Here is a 19,376-nt window from a genome sequence, read left to right as displayed (position 1 = left end):
CCCAGCACCCCCCCCCAAAAAAAACAAAGGACAAATGCAAAAACAGACAAATGAGGTTGCATCAAACTAAAATGCTTCTATGTAGCAAAGGAAGGAATCAACAGTGAAGAGAGAAACCACAGAATGAGAGAAAATATTTGCAAACCATATACCTGATAAGGGATTGATATCCAAAAAATATTTACAGAATTTGATAGCTAGAAAACTCACCAATACAGGCAAAGAAACTAAAAAGACATTTTTCAAAAGACATACAAATATATGAAGAGACTTCAATATCACTAATAACTGGGGACTATATTAAAACCACAATGAGGTATTATTAAAAAGGAAAAGAATGTTTTTAAAGACGTGCAGAAAAGAATTGTACACTGTTGGTGGGAAATAAATTAGTATAACCATATGGAAAACAGTATGGCTTCTCAAAAAATAAAAGTACTGTATCATTCAGCAGTTCCACTTCTTGGTATATATCCAAAGGAAATAAAGTCTGTCAAAGAGCTGTCTGCATTCTTGTGGTTTAGTGCAGCATTAGTCACAATAACTAAGGACTCAATCTAAGTATACACTGATGCATGAATGGATAACTCAAATACACACACGTACACACACACACACACACACACACACACACACGTGTGTGTGCACAATGGGAATACTATCTAACCTTAAGAAAGAAATCCTGTCATTGGCAACATGGATAAACCTGGAAGATATGCAAACTGAAATAAGGCAGTAACAGAAAGACAAATACTGCATGATCTAACCATGTGGAATCTAACACAGTTGAACTCAAGCAGAGAGTAGAATGGTGGTTGCCAGGGTATAAGAGATGGAATGACAGGGCTGGGGACAGTTGGTAGAGTGCTTGCCTTGCAAGCACAAGGCCCTGGGTTCAATCCCCAGCACTGAAAAAAAAAAAAAAAAAAAAAAAAGAGATGGGATGAAGGGCTGGGGTTATGGCTCAGTGGTACAGCGCTTGTCTAGCATGTGTGAGGTTTGATTCTCAGCACCACATATAAATAAATGAATAAAATAAAGGTCTATCAACATCTAAAAAAAAGATGGGGTGAGGGAAGGTGAGATATTGTTAAAAGGTACAATAAAAACTTAAAAAAAATATACCTCAGTTGGTGAAATGCTTACCTTGCATGCGCAAGGCCCTGGGTTCAAGTCACAGAATCACAAACAAACAAACAAACAAACAAAACAAAACAAAACAAAAACCCAAAAAACAAAACAAACCCAACCCAAGCTTGATGAAAGAGGTAATGTCCCATCACAGGCTAATGGTGCCCACCTCATATTCCTATGGTGAAGCATGATCCCCAAGGCGTATTTGACCCAGGGTGTAGAGCCCCTGTCAATGTAGGGCCTTTATGAAAGAAGCTTCAGAGAGCTGCTTTACCCCTTCCACCTTGTAAGGTCATAGGGAGAAGACGGCCATCTGTGAATCAAGGAGCCAGCCCTTACCAAATGTGGAATCTGTTGGTGTCTTGATCTTAGGCTTTCCAGCCTCCAGAACTGTGAGAGATATTTTTATTGTCTACAGTAGTTTGTCATAGCAGTCCAAACAGTAGAAATGAAAAATTTTAAAAACTAAAATCTCAGAGAAACATTTCTTACATTCAAAATTAAAGGCAGGATCCTCTTTTAAAGGAATTGAGAATAAAAGAATGATAGAGGAAATATTTAAAACCAATTAAGTGAAAAATGTCTCAGAAAAATTTTTAAAAGGCATGGAAGATAGAAAAAGATAAAAATTTACAAATCTAAAAGGTCTGAAATCTAAGTATAAAAAGTTTCAGGAAGAAAGAGGGAATGCATAAGAGAAAATTATTAAACAATACAAGAAAGTGACTCAGAAGTGAAGGACCTGTGTTTCCAGACTGAAAGGACCCAGGCTTATACAAAGAGTAAAATGCAAAAAGCAAAACACATATGGCAAGCATGGGAATCTCTCATAGAAAAACAGACCATGTATCTCAAAAACAATTTAAAAAAGTAATCCCTTTTATATTCCATAGTTAAAATTCAACAGATGATGCCTAAGCTTGAAAATAAGAGGACTGATGACATTCTTCATAGAAACAGAAAAAGCAGCCATGAAATTCATTTGGAAAAATAAGAGGCCCAGAATAGCCAAAGCAATCCTAAGCAAGAAAAGTGAAGCAAGAGGCATCACAATACCAGACCTTGGATTATACTACAGAGCTACAGAAACAAAAATGGCATGGTAGTGGCACCAAAACAGACACGATGGCCAAAGGGACATAATAGAAGACACAGAGACAAACTCACATAAATAAAGTCATCTCATACTAGACAAAGGCGCCATAAACATACATTGGAGAAAAGAAAGCCTCTTCAACAAATGGTGCTGGGAAAACTGGAAATCCATATATGTAACAAAATGAAATTAGACCCCTCTCTCTCACCCTGCACAAAACTCAAAATGGATCAAGTAGCTAGGCATTAGTCCAGAGACCCTGTGCTTTTGTGCCTACTAGAAGGAAAAGTAGGCCCAACTCTCCATCATGTGAGCTTAGGTCCTCAATAAGACTCCTAAAGCCCAAGAAGTAAAATCAGGAATCAATAAATAGGATGGTATGAAACTAAAAGCTTCTTCACAGGAAAGAAAACAATGAAGAGCATGAAGAGAGAGCCCATAGAATGGGAGAAGAATCTTTGCCACCTACACCTCAGAGCATTAATCTCCAGGATATACAAGGAACTCAAAACAATTAACACCAAACCAAACAAAACAAAACAAAAAAGAAAAAAAAAACAAATAATGCAATCAATAAATGGGCAAAGGAACTGAACACACACTTCACAGAAGAAATACAATTGATCAACAAATATATGAAAAAAATGTTGCAATTAGAGAAATGCAAATTAAAACCACACTGAGATTTCATCTCACTCCAGTCAAAATGGCCAATATCAAGAACACAAGTAACAGTAAGAGTTGGTGAGGATGTGGGGAAAATGGTACACTCATACATTACTGGTGGGACTGCAGATTGGTGCAAACACTCTGGAAAGCAGTATGGAGATTCCTCAGGAAACTTGGAATGGAACCACCATTTGACCCTGTTATCTCACTCCTTGGCACATACCCAAAGGACTTAAAATCAGCATACAATAGTGATGGCAGCTGCATCAATGTTTATAGCAGCTCAATTCAAAATAGCTAAGTTATGGAACCAACCTAGGTGGCCTTCAACAGATGAATGGATAAAGAAACTGTGACACATATATACAATGGAATATTATTCAGCCATAAAGATATGGATGACATATAGATGGATCTGGAGACTACCATGTTAAGTGGAATAAATCAATTCCCCAAAACCAAAGGCTGAATATTCTCTCTCATATGTGGATGCTGACTCACAATAGGCAGAGGGGCGGGAGGAGTGGAGGTTCACTGGATTGGATGGGGAGAATGGGAAAGACAGAATGAATTGGACATAATTTTCCAATGTTCATATGAATACAACCAGTGTAACCCCACATCATGTATGACCACAAGAATGGGAAGTTATACTCCATGTATGTATGATGTATCAAAATATATCCTACATGTATAACTAAAGAGAAAGAAAAAGAAGAAAATAAGAGGAATATTGGTGTATTATTTAGAAATAGGAAGTGAGTCCTTGGCTCAAGTAAAAATTAACTTTACTTGATAAAAAAATGTGCCTTGCTTTAGTAAAAAACAAGAAAAAGATGAAAATAAAGCAATACCACTCTGATCTCCTTTCTGTACCTGGGTAAGGCCCAATCTTAGCAAAGTATCTTAGTTCTTAGAAGATGAAGGGCTGATGTCTGACTTTTTCTACCTGTGAAACATGAATACTTCATCTTTGAAGGTTTGTAGCAAAATCTCACAGATCTGGGCACATTTAAGATGCACAAACAAAGCCTGGGAAAACTGGGGCCATAGAAAATGAGAATGAAGCTGTCAGTGCTTTCTGCATACACAAATTATTGAGTAGAAAGCATACTGATTAAAGTTCCAGAAATGAAAAAGGTACAATGTTAGTATTAACCATTCTTTTATAATAATTCTGTTCTGGATGTTTCTACTGGACTGCTTTTTAAATTCTTAAGTTCTTATTACATGTCCTTATTTAATAAAGGGAGATTACCCAGTGGCTAAAAGCATGAGCTCTGAAGTCTGCCTGAGGCTGAATCTTGGCTCTTTTACTTGCCAGTTTGAGTGGCACTGGATAAATTACTTAATCTGGGTTAGCCGTGGTTATTTCTTCAGTAAAATGGGGATGATAATGGTAACTACTGCCAGAGGTCATATAAGCATTGCCAAGAATCATGGTTAGTGCTCTCTCACATTAATACGAGCTATTACAATTAATACTGCACTTCCTAGGAGGCGTTTTTTACATGGTCAGTCTTATCACTGGTGTTTCTGATCTAAATTTGCTCCTCTTAGTGCACCTAGATTGTATAGATTTCAGAAGTTAATACTTTTGGGATAGCACACTTATAATTTACTCATATTTTAAATTTAATAGTCTTCATTGATAATCTCGAGTTAGGAAAGGATCCTTGAGCTGGAAGAGGGGTTGGTTCTTGCAAAGTGGCAAAGGTTGGCGGGGATCATATGTTCATGGCTAATGAGTCATCGTAGGCAAAATCTTTTTGACATTATTTTTTTTAGATGTTCAGATTGTGCAACATTTCCCTAGGCATAGGGAATTCCCTTTCCTAATGATGCAGAGCCACATTCTTACTATTGAGACTAGTATTGTGAGATGTTTACTTTATCCCCTTGTAGCTTTAAGGCTGAGATGGCAGGAAAAGTTTGATCCTCCACACTGGCTGAATTGTTGTCTTGGTGGACCTTGTGAGAGTAGACACTGGTCAAGAAAGGAGAATTCTGAGAACTCAATCAGTTTTGGAAAAATGTGGATATCCTAAATCTCTAATTCCTCACCTTAAGCTGAAGGAACCCCAGAGATGTTTTGTTTTCTTGGCCATAACCCCTTAGTAACCTCACTTAAAGGAGCTGCTTTGGAGAAAAGCCCATATGCCTTATCTGTACAATCCCTTATTGTTGCAAAGACACAATACAGTTTGAGTCAGCAATTGCCCAGAGGATAAATACAAGTTATGATCTGAAAACTTTTTTTTGATCAGATATGTTGATATGTAGAGAATACCTGTAGAAATACATATATAACAACTTGAAGGCAAGAACATGATTTTGAATTGCATTAAATTATCAATATTAGGGTACTGCCATGATTTGAATGTTTTCCCCCCAAATTTTTGTTGAAAACTTAATCCCCAGAGTTATATGCTAATGGTATTTGGAGGGGAGAACTTTCGCAGGTGACTGAGTCATGGGAGCTCTGCCCTCAGGGATGGGTCCACTCATGAATTAAGGAGCACTGAGGGAATGGCTTGTTTGGATGCAGAAGGCTCTCACCAGATGCTGAGATGCTGGCACCATGCTCTTGGCCTTGCCAGCCTCCAGAATCATGAGCTGAATAGACCTCTATTCTTTATAAATTACCCACCTGTGGTACTGTTACAGCAACAGAAAACAGACTAAGACAAGTACACCTATAATAGACATTCTGGCTTAGTTTGTTAACTTGAACAAATTATCTAAGTTGGTGAAATGCTAGAAATTCATTGATATAATGAAGAGAAAGATAAAGAAGTGCTATATGGAGAAGATTTAATGTGCGTGATCCTTTAACTATACCACTCATCAGAAGTCTGGCTACCTCTTTACCAAGGCATTAAGAAAAAGCCCTGGTGAACAAAGCGCTAGCACTCTAGAGAAGACTTGTACTATGTCTTTAAGCTAGGGCAATGGGAGATGCTTCAGTTGAAAGGGACTCTGAGTCAATGTGCACTGTCAAGTTTAATATGTCTGAGACAAATTATAGTCATTCATTGCTTAGCAATGAAGATATATTCTGGGAAATGTTCTAGGTGATTTCATGGTGGTGCAAACATCACAGAGTGTACTTACACAAACTGAGATGGTACAAGTCAATCATTTGAAGTAGCTTCTTGATGCAATCAAGAAGCTCGGTAAACACAAAGTATATGAAGCTGCTGCTGGCGTAACATGGCATTCTGTTTTCCGGTAAATTTTTTTTAATAAGTAGGAGTATACTCTAAAACAATGATTAATAGTACAATAAATACATAAGCCAGTAACACAGTCATTGATGATCATTATCAAGTACTATATACTGTACACAACTGTATGTACTCTATTTTTATATGACTGGCAGCACAGGTTACTTTACACCAGCATCACCAGACACATGTATGTACTGTGCTGTGGTACACTAGCTATGGTATCACTAGGCAAGAGCTCCATTCCATTATGTTATGGAACCACCATTGCACACACAGTCTGTTGTTGACTGAAACATCATTATGTGGCACATGACCATAGTTCACTTAATTGCTAGTCTAGGAAGGTGGGCATGGTTACTCTAATAGGCAGCAGGACTCACAGGACAATCAGTAGAGTCTAACAGAAAGTTTGGCCTAGGATAGTTGATCAACTGAACTACAGAATCAAAATAAATAGACTCCATGGTCCTATTTGATTTATGTAACTAAAAACTACAGGTCTGATGTGAGCCACTCCAATACTTGTCCAAAGCCCAGATCTGATTTGATTCACATTCCTGGATCCCTGAAAGGACCCTGAATAACATCACAAGTATGTATTATGTATTTATCTTTTAATCTTCTCCAAAGTAACCTTGTGGTCATTTACCAGAGCAATTATGCAATGCAGAAATTCCTAGACCTTCTTGGATTACTGAACTGATCTTGAGTTAATTCTAATTTTTTTGCACCAGAACACCATACAATCTATTCACAGTAGAGTCTACTGGAAGTCAGTATGGTAAAAGGAGTTTTGACAAGTTCACCATAGTGAACTCCAAGCCTTCCTTTTGTTACTTCTCCCATTTCCTGAGTACCAAGATAAGCAACTAACAGTCAACACACTAGTTTCCTACAACAGTTTCTTAATTTTTTTTTTTTTCCAGTGCTGTGAATTAAACCCAGGGCTTCACAAGTGCTAGATAAGTACTCTATCACTGAACTACAACCCAGTCCTCTTTCCTTAAATTTTAACGAGGGGATACAATTGATGTCACTTTACAATGTTGTCCACAATGGCAGTGTCCCAAATTACTACTGTTGTTAAGGGAACAAGGTTGCTAATGTTAGAACTTGATGGAATCTTTAAAATATTTCCATTTCAGGTTGATATAGTACCTTATCACAATTTCAAACTACTTCCTATTAAACTTTTTTTTGGGGGGGGGTAAATGTGCATTATTTGTGAAATTAATATACTACATATATTTTAGATAATACTAAGTTCCATATTTCTACATCATATAAAGTTCCTTGCATAAAATCCAACTTGGCATTGATCATTATGTCATCCTGAGACATTTAGCAAAATCTGAGACAGATATTCAGTTTAACATGTAGTAAATCAGATAATCCAAATGCTGGTTTTCTTTCTTTCTGTTCTTTTTCTGGGGATTGAACCTAGGGATACTTTTACCACTGAGCTACATTCCCAGTCCTTTTGAGACAGAGCCTCGCTAAATAGCTAGGATCTCAAATTTGTCATGCTCCTGCCTCCCGAGCTGCTGGGATTACAGACGTGAGCCACTGCACAGTAATTTTCTTTATAATTATGCAAACAAAAAAGAACTAATAACACCTCTTATTGTGTTCATTTGTAAGTTACAATTTTAAGTGGCAAAAATTATCCAGTGTTTTTTTTAATAGTCACTATAAAAACTAACTTGCATTTCACCTATTTTTTTTTGTTGTACTGAACTGTATGATTACATTAACTGGAGAAAGGAAAAAAGACATTCTCTTGGAAATATGTTGTAAAACACAAACAGATTTTCCTTTATTTCATTGATGACACTGCCCCCACCATCACTCAGATTTTATGTATGTCATGGGAGAGCTTTTTTTTAAATGTAGTATTTTAAAATCTTTCAGTTGTAACTGTACCACCACCTCCATATTAATGATTGTAAACAGTTCTTTCCCTTGAGAAATACTTATGGGTAAATATTAAATCCTTGAAACAAAAACTTAAACTTTATACCAAACTCTTCATGTAAAAAAAAAAAAAAAAAATTTTTTTTTTGGTACTCTGGATTGAACCCAGGGGTGCTTTACCACTGAGCTATATCCCCAGTCCTTTCTATTTTTTTACCTTGAGACAGGTTCTCGCTAAGTTGCTGAGGTTGGCCTTGCAATCCTCCTGCTGCAGCATCCCAAATCGCTCGGATTTACAAGCATGTGCCTCTGCACCCAGCTCATTTAAAATCTCATATTCAAATTAAGTAAGAATATTGATGGAAACAAATATTTTTTTCCAACTAATTTTTATAGTTTTGTTAATCTTGGCTACTTCTATGAAATATGAACACACAAATGTGCCTTTGAAAAAGCCAACACCAAAACTAAAAAAAGTTTTACTTCTGACTGGTAGTACAACTAAGTGAATGAATGGTATACATGCATTAATGGAGGCACTTGAGATCACCCAACCTGTTTAGTTTATAACAAAGTCTCCTCATTAAGATTTCGGTACTTATGAAAAATTATTGTTAGAATGGTTTCAACTGACAAAAAAACTTTCTCTGAAGTTGAGTCATCTAGATTAAATATTGTAAAAAAAAAAAAAAAAGTATTTCTTTCTCAGTATTTAATTTCTCTGAAGTTAGTAATAAATTAAAAGATCAGTGTGCAGAGAAGTATGATTTCTTAAAAATTGGAAAATATTTTAGTTTTGACTTCATGAAATACATGAGTGCCTCCTGTTTTATTTAGGATTGTCTTAATATGTAAAAGTCTTCAGCTTCATTTTGTATACTACATGTACAAAAACATAAACATGACGAATCAGTTTAGAGATGTGATTAAGAATAGTAAAGGACAGGCCAGGCATGGTGATGCCCATCTGCAGTCCCAGTTACTCAGGAGACTGATCACTTGAGCCCAGGGGTCCACAGCCAGACTGGGTAACATAGCAAGACCCTGTTTCTGGGAAAAAAAAAGAAAAGAAGGAGCTATGGTGTTGCTCAGTAGAAGAGTGTTTGTTTGGGGCCCTGGGTTTGAGCCCCAGCACTGCAAAAAAAAAAAAAAAAAAAAAAAAAGTAAAAGATAGCTTCCACAATGTACATAAATTCCAAATACTGGGTATGTAGGTATGTAAACTTTTCTAAATTATTAAACAGTAGGGTGATCCCTCAGTCAGAAACTTGGCTTTATATAAAATGTTTCCATTAAAATTTTAAGTTTTCTTTAAAATAAGAAAAACTTGAAAAGCAAGGCTCCCAAACCAGCTAAGTTAGAAACTGCTTATTTTCTGAATGAAAGCAGCACTGTTTTTAATTTTTACACCACTGAATTGAAAGAATAGGAAAAAACTGCAGAAGGTATAGAGAACTGTTAGATCACCTATACCTGAGAATAAACTCTATGTTTACCATCTTCTGCAGCCACTTGCTTCTGCTTTGTCATTCACTGACATTTCAACCCTATCAGCTACTGTATCTTCGGGTGCTGATTGGACATTGCCTTCTGACTGTCCTCCAGTGTAAGTGGGGGTGCTATACTTTAAAGAATAGATTTAAACTGCATCAGAGGTGCATCTGTACGAACACCCATTGGGTCAAAGTGAGTTCGGCTTACTCGAAAGCCTGCTTGAGAAAGATAGCACAAAAACTTCTTTAACCTGCAAAAGGAAAGTAAAAAAGATAATTAGGTTCTTGTATTTTTATTTAAATTGCAATGCTATTAAAATATGATATATACACTTTGCCATTCACTGGTTTTCTTACTTTGGCATGTTCATTCCTTTAATGCTGTGTCTGTGGATGTTATAATAAAAGGGAGGATGTTCAGTACTGACATCAGTCTTCTGCTTCTTGGCTAAGTTTGTAATCATCTCATTACTTCTTCTCTTTCCTAAAAAACACACAAAAGTTAGCATTCTCTTAAAAATTGTTAGTCAAGAGGCTGGGCTATGGCTCAGTGGTAGAGGACTTGCCTAGCATATGTTAAGGCACTGGTTCGATTCTCAGAATTGCATATAAATAAATGAATAAAATAAAGGTCCATCAACATTTTAAAAAATTTTAAGTCAAATACTTTTATAATTATATACTGTCTCAAGTATAAATCCTCTGACACACCACCTCAACCTATTCAATTTTTTTTTTTTTTTCCTTCCAGTGCTGGGGATTGAACCCAGGGCCTTATGCACACAAGGGAAGCACTCTACCAACTGAGCTACACCCCCAGAGCAACCTATCCAAATTTTAATTCTTAAAATGAGATAATTTATTCTAGGTATTTTAATTGTCCCTTACTCATGTAACTTTAACACGATTGCTGAGTCAGAACTTCGTTTCTGCTGGTGCAGTGGCGCACCTCTATAATTCAGCATCTTGTGAGGCTGAGGCAAGTTCAAGGTCAGCTTCAGCAACTTAGTGAAATCCTAAGCAACTTATAGTTGTATAATGAAACTCAATATAACTATATTTTAAAGTATATACACATCCCACAATAAGAGAAAGGCCATATAATAAATGCTTATGGCTGGAGAATAGGGTCTTCTGGTTAATCAAATGGAACTGCCATAAATCATATATTCATGAGCAATTTTTAAAGTATTAGAATAAAATTTAATCTTAATGCTACAACTTTATCATATATAATTTGATTATAGTTTATCATATATAATTTGATTATATAGAGTTTTCCTGAAGGGATTATCACATACTAAAGATGTGAACAAAATACCTGTTGAAATTTGAAATTGTGAATGCTGATTAAAAAAAGTTTTACTATAGTTTTGTTGTCAGCATAATATGTTGAAAAATTTTTTCCCCCAGTACTAGGAATTGAACCCAGAGGCACTCTATATCCTCACTGAGCCACATCCCAAACCCTTTTTAATTTTGAGACAGGGTCTTGCTAAATTGCCCAGCCTTGCCTCAAATTTGCAATCCTCCTGCCTCAACCTCCAGAGTTGCTGGGACAGGTATATACCACTGCACCTAGCTATCAACACAATCTCTTGTCTTTCCAACTCTCTGCTATAATTCCTTTCTGCATGGATAATACACATGTGTACTTACATACATACCTTGTGCAATGTAATCTGTTGGGGTATCATCTGTAGTTTTAATAAATACACCATTTTCTTCTAAAATAAAACAAACGAGAAAGCAGTATTTTACAGATGACATTAAACAATAATTCAAAGTTTAAATAAAAATTTACAAAATTCCATTCTGTTTGTGTGTGTGTGGTGCTGGGAATTGAACCTAGGAGTTTCTGTATGCTAGCAAGCACTCTACCCCTACATTCTATCCCTTTTATTTTTAGATACTGGAGATTGAATGCAGGGGTGCTTTACCACTGAGCTACACCCCTAGCCTGTTCTACTTTTTGAGATAGGGTTTCACTAGGTTGCTTAGGGTCTTCCTAAGTTGCTTGGATCCTCCTGTCTTAGTCTCCAGAGCTGCTGGAATTATAGGTGTGTGCCATCACACCTGATCATATGTAGTGATTTTATGATTATATAGGAGACTCTGTGGCCAAAACAGCCTGTAAGAATTACATATTTATGTTATAGAATAACATATTAGATATTACATATGTTGTTATATTACATGTTATTCTGTAACAGCAACTTCTTTTCATGGCTTATAAGGACACTAGGATATTTAGTAATCCCACGCGAATATCAACAACTAGCTATGACTACAAACAAATATCAACAACTAGCTATGACTACAAAAGTTTATTTATACTGAGAAGAAAAAAAGTAACTTTACTGAGTGAGAAACCTTCTCTTTGTCTCAATGGACAGTACCAACATTTTTGGCCATACCATTCCCAGAATTACCTAAAGATTCTCTTTCTAGAAAGTACATACAGGGTAATAAAGTTTATATCTAAGGCTTCTTAGTTCTTTTAATTTAATAAAGTTAAAAACAAAAAAGGGAGATTATTTTATAAAATCATATTCATTTCAAGCCCCTAAAAATAAACCTGAAGAAAACTATTTTAAAGAAAACAGGGGCTACAAATATTGGCTGAGTATTAAAGCACCTGCCTAGCATATGTGGTGTCCTGAGTTTGCTCCCCATCACCTCAAAAGAAAAGGAAATAAATTATGTTTAGATTCATCAGAGATTTATAGCACACTATTATACTGCTTTTGGTTATAATATCAAAGATAAAAATGATACCAGTATTTTTGATAACCAGTTTATAAACTAATAAGCTAGTGTTCAATTATTCACCTTGCTTGTTAGGATTTGAAGATGCATGAACTGAAAACTGGCTTTGAGGAGTACATTCTGATTCAAAGATTAACGTCTTTATTAGGGTTTGAATATCTTCCAAACCATGGTGAAGAGATTCAAATAACATCCTTTTGAGGAATCCAGTATTGAAAAGGGAACTTGACCTAAAAAAGAAATGAATATATAGAGCACTGGGTTTGAGAAATGTTTGTTTCAAAAAGTAAGTCTCCATAATTTAACTACAACTATAATATATAAAAAAAATGGGTATTCAAAATATGGAAATTTAATATAAAAATTTTAAAAATTAAAAAATTAAAATTGTTTATTTTTAATATTGTTTGTTTTCTATTTTCCCTATTTTGACTGTTATCAAGTCAGTTCTCTAAACTAGTAGGATCAGCCAAGGGAACTGCATTCACATTAAATCAACAAGAATTTACTAAGTTCTCATTAGTTGTACGATACTATGATCTATGGGTATGTGTACAGGATATACTAGAATACAATGCTGACCCTATATAACCCTATATGGTTTTCTCACTAAAAACTAATTCCTCTAAGACCTTTTATGATAGTTGATTCTTCCATAAAAAATTATCATGATCATTTTACCATCATGCCCTAGTTCTACAATGATTACTTTTAAAAAGCTTCCTTTTTACTATTTACAAATGAATTATTTGGTTTGTAGATTATCTAAGCCTTCTTAATGTTGTCACAAACTAAGGAGAACAGTAGAAAAAAATGAGCCTTAAGTTCACAGGGGAGAGAAGTCATGGTTCATAGTGTGAGAAAAGTCCTGATTATTTGCCTAGACTTAAAAATTGAACCTAAACTTGTTTGCCTTTTACCACATAATCAAAAGTTCACAATAAATCAATACATAAGCCGATTCTGAATATGTGATGCTTAGGCAGGCATACCACAGAGGTCCAAGTTCTATTGCTGTCTTTCCAGGCATGCTTCCATGACAGTTACAGGGCAGCTGTCTATATGGGTTTTCTATTAAAGAAAGAGAGAGAAGAGAGAGAAATCAAAGGAGAAATGACTTATGCAAATAGTAGTAACTGTTATATTAATAATAGTTTATGGTTACTATATACTGAGGATCTACTATGTGCCAGGTATTAGGCTAGGTATTTTTATATGTATTTTAAAAACTTAATCCTAATACCTCTCTGAAGGTACTGTTAAAATTACAATCATACAGATTTAAGAGGGTTAAAGCTTAAGAGGTTGTGGAAACCAAGTCAAGTGGTTTAACAGACACATAACTGAAAGTAGCTTTTAGTTCCTATATTTTATGAAATAATGTTAAAGAAGGAGAAAGTCTTCAATTCCACAAAATTTTCATATTACTGGGGTATGATTTGTGCAATAAAATTATACTCATTTTATGTGAAAGGTAGATGCATTCTGACAAATGCATATATCTGAACAGCCAGTATCACAATCAAAATATAGGCATTTCTTGTAAATGGGAAGAAAATGAGTTACTCTATTTCTATTATAACAGCCTTCACACATATCCAGTCCCCAAAATGTAGGCTAGAAGAATCTAATTCAGTTTGAAGAACAATTAGAGGCTGATAAGGAAAACTGAGGTGGTATGAGCATTACTCTTAAGTTTCCAAAATGGGGGAACATTCTACTAGTGGATTTGAAAATTCTCTGAATGCCAAATTATAATTTTAACTTTTTCGGGGGTCAGTGCTGGGGGTTGAACCTGTGTGATAGGCAAGTGGTTTACCACCGAGCTACATCCCCAGGCATCAGAATGATCATTTTATTTTATTATTGTGCTTTGTTTCTTTTTAGGGGAAGGAGGTGGGGGAGAGAAAGGAAAGAGAGAGGGGAGAAGTAGAAGGGAGGGAGATGGGGAGAGAGAAAAGATACAAAACAGTCATTTTTAACTAGAAACTCTCCTCTGTGTGGTGGTGTATGCCTATAATCCCAATGACTCAGGAGGCTAAGGCAGGAGAATGGCAAGTTTGAGACTAGTGTGGACTACTACTTAGTGAGACCCTAGTCAAAAAATAAAATATAAAGTGCTGGGGTTTGTAGCTTTGTGGTAGAAAGCCCTGGGTTCAATCCCTAGTCCATCCCCTGCCTCCTCCCAAATAAATGAATGGGAAACTCTAATGTTCCCTAACTACAGACCGTTCCTAGGTTAATCATTTGCTTTCTTGGATATATCCAGAACCTTGGCATAATCCTTATGGTAGAAACATATGTCCTTAACTTCTTACAGTACTACTGTTATTCAGGTGCAATTAAATGGCATAATGCATAGTTGTTAGACCTTTTTAAAAATATACTAAGATAAGGAATGTGACAGGATATCCTCTGTTACCACCATCATATAGTACTTGAACAAATGAAAAGTGTACTATGCTTGAAAGAAATTTCAAAATCACAGTATCTACTTTCCCTAATTAATGTGATTAAGAAATACTGGGTTACCTATTTTTATGTGTGTGTGATGCTAAGGAATGAACCCACGAGTGCTCAACTCTGAGATATATCTCCAGCCCTTTTTATATTTTATTTTGAGTCAGGGCCGGTCTTGAACTTGTGATCCTCCTGTCTCATCCTCTCTAGTCACTGGGATTATAGGTATGTACCACCACTCCCAGCTGGATTATTTTTTCCTTAAGAAAAAAAAAGAGCGGGGCGGGGGAGCAGGGAGGGGGAGAGAGTGAGAGAGAGAGAGATTCAATACCAGAAACACTCTGAAAACAATTTTGAGGAAACACCGCTGTAACAGACATAAATAAAGCTAAAAATCCTCACTAGTCAGGAGGCTGAAGGAGGAGGATCACTTGAGCCCAGGAGTTCAAGACCAGCCTGGGCAACACAGTGAGACTCTGTCTCAATAAACAAGGTATGTGAATAGGTATCTAATCACTGAAACAAAGTAGAAAATCCAGGAACAAATTCAAATACATGTGGAAGTTAGTGTAAGATGAAGAAGATATTCTCAAATTAGTGAAGAAGTGGGCTATTTATTTAATAAAATATAACCTACCTTGAACCACTTAGGAATATGAAAGGTTTAAAGACAGACAAAAATCCAGAATACATAAAAGTATGACTAACTTTACAACAGCAACAACAAAAAACTCCTGTAGTAAACAAAAAAGACGAAAACCCAAGTGATGAAATGACAAAAAAGTATTTTTGACTCATACAAAAAGGGCTAAAATCTAAAATATAAAGAGTTCTTAAAACTGATATTAAAAATACCCAAAATTTCTCAAGGTCAGCCCAGGCAACTTAGCAAGATCCCATCTCAAAGTAAAATAAAAAGGGCTGGGGATGTAGCTTAGTGGTAGAATGTTTGCCTAGTATATATAAGGCCATGGTTTGAATCCCCAATATTCCAAAACCCAAGCAAATAGGGCTTAACAAACCAAGAACTTTACCAAAAAAACCCCCAAAAAACAAACAAACAAAAAAAAACAAACAAAAAACCCCCATAAACTACTATTTCTATGTCCAGAATAGCAAAGAGAAAAACAGCTTTCTGAGGGTATGAGTCACACTTTAGCTAACTTTTCTCATATCCTCAGGCCTGGCATATAGTAGAAACTCGATAAATGTTTACTGAATGAACTTTTAAATTTGTAGCTTTTATGTTCAGTCAGAAACATAATTATTTTTATAAAATTAATGGTTTGTAATAGCCTAGGCAAAGGTAATCTGACTTATGTTCCTAAAATTAGTTGACAGTGGAAACTAAGTTATTTCTAGATGTTTCATTAGAGGGCAGGGCTATAGAGCAAAAACTGTACAGCATGAGAAAATAACTTTAATAAACTCACTCGAACGTCTTGTCTGTTGATCAAAGTAAATCCAGTATAGTAAATAACAAAGTTAGCACTGTAATCTTTAAAATCAAAGGACAATAATATGTATAATTAGGGATGTAATAAAAGCTTTTCATTGGAGGCTTACAGACTATAAATTAAACTTAATACAGTGTTGAGATGAACTTGAACTTACTTACCTTCTACCATATTACCATCCTTCTGAAAAATTCTTTCTTCACACCACTGACAATGGATCAGGTACTGAATCTTCTTGGCTGTTTCATCTGCTGAGGTAGGCCCCCTCACAACTCTCACCACCACCAAAACAAAGTGCTCCAGAGCCACTGCAAATAGTACTTCTATGCCTTTGTTGCATCGGGCTGCAGCTCTATTAAAAATTTTTTGAAGTTATTTTGGGGGAGTATTACTTTCTTTTATTTGGCATTATACTGACAATACTATGGGTGGGTTATGGGAAATAAGGGAAAATTCAATTTCTAGTAGCAATGCTTTTAAAAGATCATTACTCTAACTTTACACAAATAGAAATACACAGATAGGAGCTGGGTTGTGGCTCAGTGCAGAGCTTGTCTAGCATATGTGAGGCACTGGGTTCGATCCTCAGCACCACATTAAAAATGGATAAACAAAATAAAGGCATTGTAGCCATCTACAATTAAAAATTAAAAAAAAAAAAAAAAAGGAAAGAAAAAGAAAAAAATACACGGATAAAGAATGCCTGGCAGGGTCTCTGGTCTCTAGACATTTTCCCTTATGATATCCTCTTAGTGGGACTATATGCTCTGGTTTTCAAAGTCACTTTGTTTCTCATCCTCAACATCAGCTTTTTTTCTATTTTTTTCCTATAAAAGCTTCTTCTAAACAAAATATATTTACTGAGTACTGATTATAGACATGAAAGTATGCTAACTGCTGAATATTCAGTGAACAATGAATAATCAAAGTTCTTTTTACCATTAATTACAGATATTTTAGATTACGTTCTACTAGATACACCATTTCTGAATTTGTTGTATTAACATTTTTTTAAGTACGTGCAGTAAGTCATAGGCAGTTATAAAATGTGAATTTTGAATTAATTAGGAATAACCCCAACGGTCTATTAGTTTGTGTTTAAATCGAGGTAGGAATTTCCATCTAAATGCTGTGGAACTTGTTTGGACTAGTAAATGAGTTGGTTGATCATTCATTATCTATACTCCTAATGTCCAATTACATTCTTATTCTTTTAGCATAATATTCTACAAATAAAAGGTGCTCAAAAAAGTCTTCCCTTTTTAAACTGTTGTTTCTGCTGAGAAACAATTTCTTTTTTGTAAGATCATTTTGTAGAATAAAGTTTATGTCATCATTTTATTCAAACTATATAAAGATGAAATGGATATAAAACAAATGATCCTTTCTAAATCTAAAACGTTTTCATTTTGCCTTTCATGCTACTACCTTCTATCTACCCTACATTGTTGAGATAAACATATCTGAAATTAATTTTCACTTATATCTTTTCTTTCTTACTACTTTAATTATTTTAAGAACATTCATGTTCGAGAATAAATTGAATATTTCAGGTATAAACTTTTAAATAAGATTTAACAGAACATAAGATTAAAAACACAACAAAGCAAATCAAGATTAGAGATATAGGATACAGAATCTGTATTTCATGTGTATTTTGAAAAATAATGCCTGTAATCCCAGTGACTCGGGAGGCTGAGGCAGGACCACCCTGAGTTCAAGACCAGCCTCAGCTGGTCCTGATCACCTTAATGAGAACCTGTCTCCAAAAAAAAAAAAAAAAAAAAAAAAACAAACAAACAAACATAAAAAGAGCTTGGGATGTGGCTCAGTGGGTAAGCACCCCTGGGTTCAATCCCTGGTACCAAAACAAAAACGAAAACATAAGGTAAGCATTCATTTGTAGTATTCTCTCTTTCAATCATTACCAAAACACACTAGGTACACGACTGGCAATCTGGTACCTCGCCACTGCAGCTACGACAATTCTGGCTGCTAATTCCTTGTAATACTCAGTTCGAACAATGTTACATCCATAGTGACGCCGGGCAACGTGTTGTGCCTTGGCATACAAGGAACTGATATCTGTAGAAGTCACTGATACTATGCCAAGGTTTCTTATATTTCTGAATGCAGAATCTAGATAGTTTACTGATGTTCCAAAAGGGTCTAGGTGTCTAAAATCAGAAAGAATATAGACATATTTAAACTCATATTAGTAACCAAAATCACACCACTGTAATTATTTCTAATAAGATTCAAAAGTACTTTACAATTTATTTCAAATACATAATTCTGTTTTTAAAATAAGTAGTAAAACAGTTATATCATACATCAGACATATAAAACATAAATCAGGCTAAAAAAGAAAAGTTCATCCCAGACATTTTATTTCAAATGCCAGCAAATTTTCTTATCAAATACTTTAGGCCAATGTAAAAGGCTGATTAATTTAAATAAAGAACAATAAATTATGTTAATTTTTAACAATTCCCCCCATCCACCCCAAAAGTCCAGGTCAGTTTAACAAGTGACATAGCAAATCTTTTTCACTTACATGAAATCAAAAGATCTCAAATGCATCAGTACATTAGCATCCATTTTGGTCACCTTAATATTACCAAGATTTTCTTCTCCTTCTTCAAGAATATCATCACCCTCTTTCTTTTCCTTATTGTCCACCACCACTTTCAATTTGTTTAAATGGCAGTTTTCCTGAATCAGTGTCACAGAGTTTTCATTCAAGTCATTAATTGTAACTTTGACTGCATTTCCAAGGTGCTTTGCCCATTGTAATCCCATTATTCCTTAGGAAACATGGGGAAGAAAACTAGTTTTTAAATTGTAATAATTAAAGAACAAAAACAGTATAAAAAAGAATGTACTTTTATAGATAACTCGAATTCCTTCAAAATCTTAGTATTTTCAAGAACAATTCTTATTCTACTTTCTTAAAAAAGTTTCTTGCCAGGTGGCACACGCCTGTAATCCCAGTGACTTGGGAGGCTGAAGTAGGAGGATCACTAGTTCAAAGCCAGTCTGAGTAATTTAGCAAGGCTCTAAGCAACTTGGTGAGACACTGTCTAAATAAAATGTAAAAAGGGCTGGAGATGTGGCTCAGTGGTTGAGTGCCCCTGGGTTCAGATCTATCACC

The 19,376-nt window shown here is 35.3% G+C and overlaps 1 protein-coding gene across 1 annotated transcript in view; it reads right to left on the bottom strand.

Annotated features, from left to right (window-relative positions):
- Positions 1-6,003: 6,003 nt before the first annotated feature.
- Positions 6,004-19,376, bottom strand: part of Trmt1l (tRNA methyltransferase 1 like) — a 28,697-nt gene continuing 15,324 nt past the window's right edge. The window contains 9 exon segments of the mRNA XM_047520036.1: positions 6,004-9,675; positions 9,678-9,787; positions 9,894-10,020; positions 11,204-11,263; positions 12,369-12,535; positions 13,298-13,376; positions 16,384-16,574; positions 18,187-18,399; positions 18,780-19,029. Coding sequence (XP_047375992.1) covers positions 9,536-9,675; positions 9,678-9,787; positions 9,894-10,020; positions 11,204-11,263; positions 12,369-12,535; positions 13,298-13,376; positions 16,384-16,574; positions 18,187-18,399; positions 18,780-19,029 — 1,337 coding nt within the window. The 3' untranslated portion in view covers positions 6,004-9,535.

The sequence above is a fragment of the Sciurus carolinensis genome, chromosome 12, assembly GCF_902686445.1.
Source record: "Sciurus carolinensis chromosome 12, mSciCar1.2, whole genome shotgun sequence".
NCBI classification, from domain to species: domain Eukaryota; kingdom Metazoa; phylum Chordata; class Mammalia; order Rodentia; family Sciuridae; genus Sciurus; species Sciurus carolinensis.
Note: the sequence above shows the minus strand (reverse complement) of the source record. Positions and strands in the feature narration are given on the sequence as shown.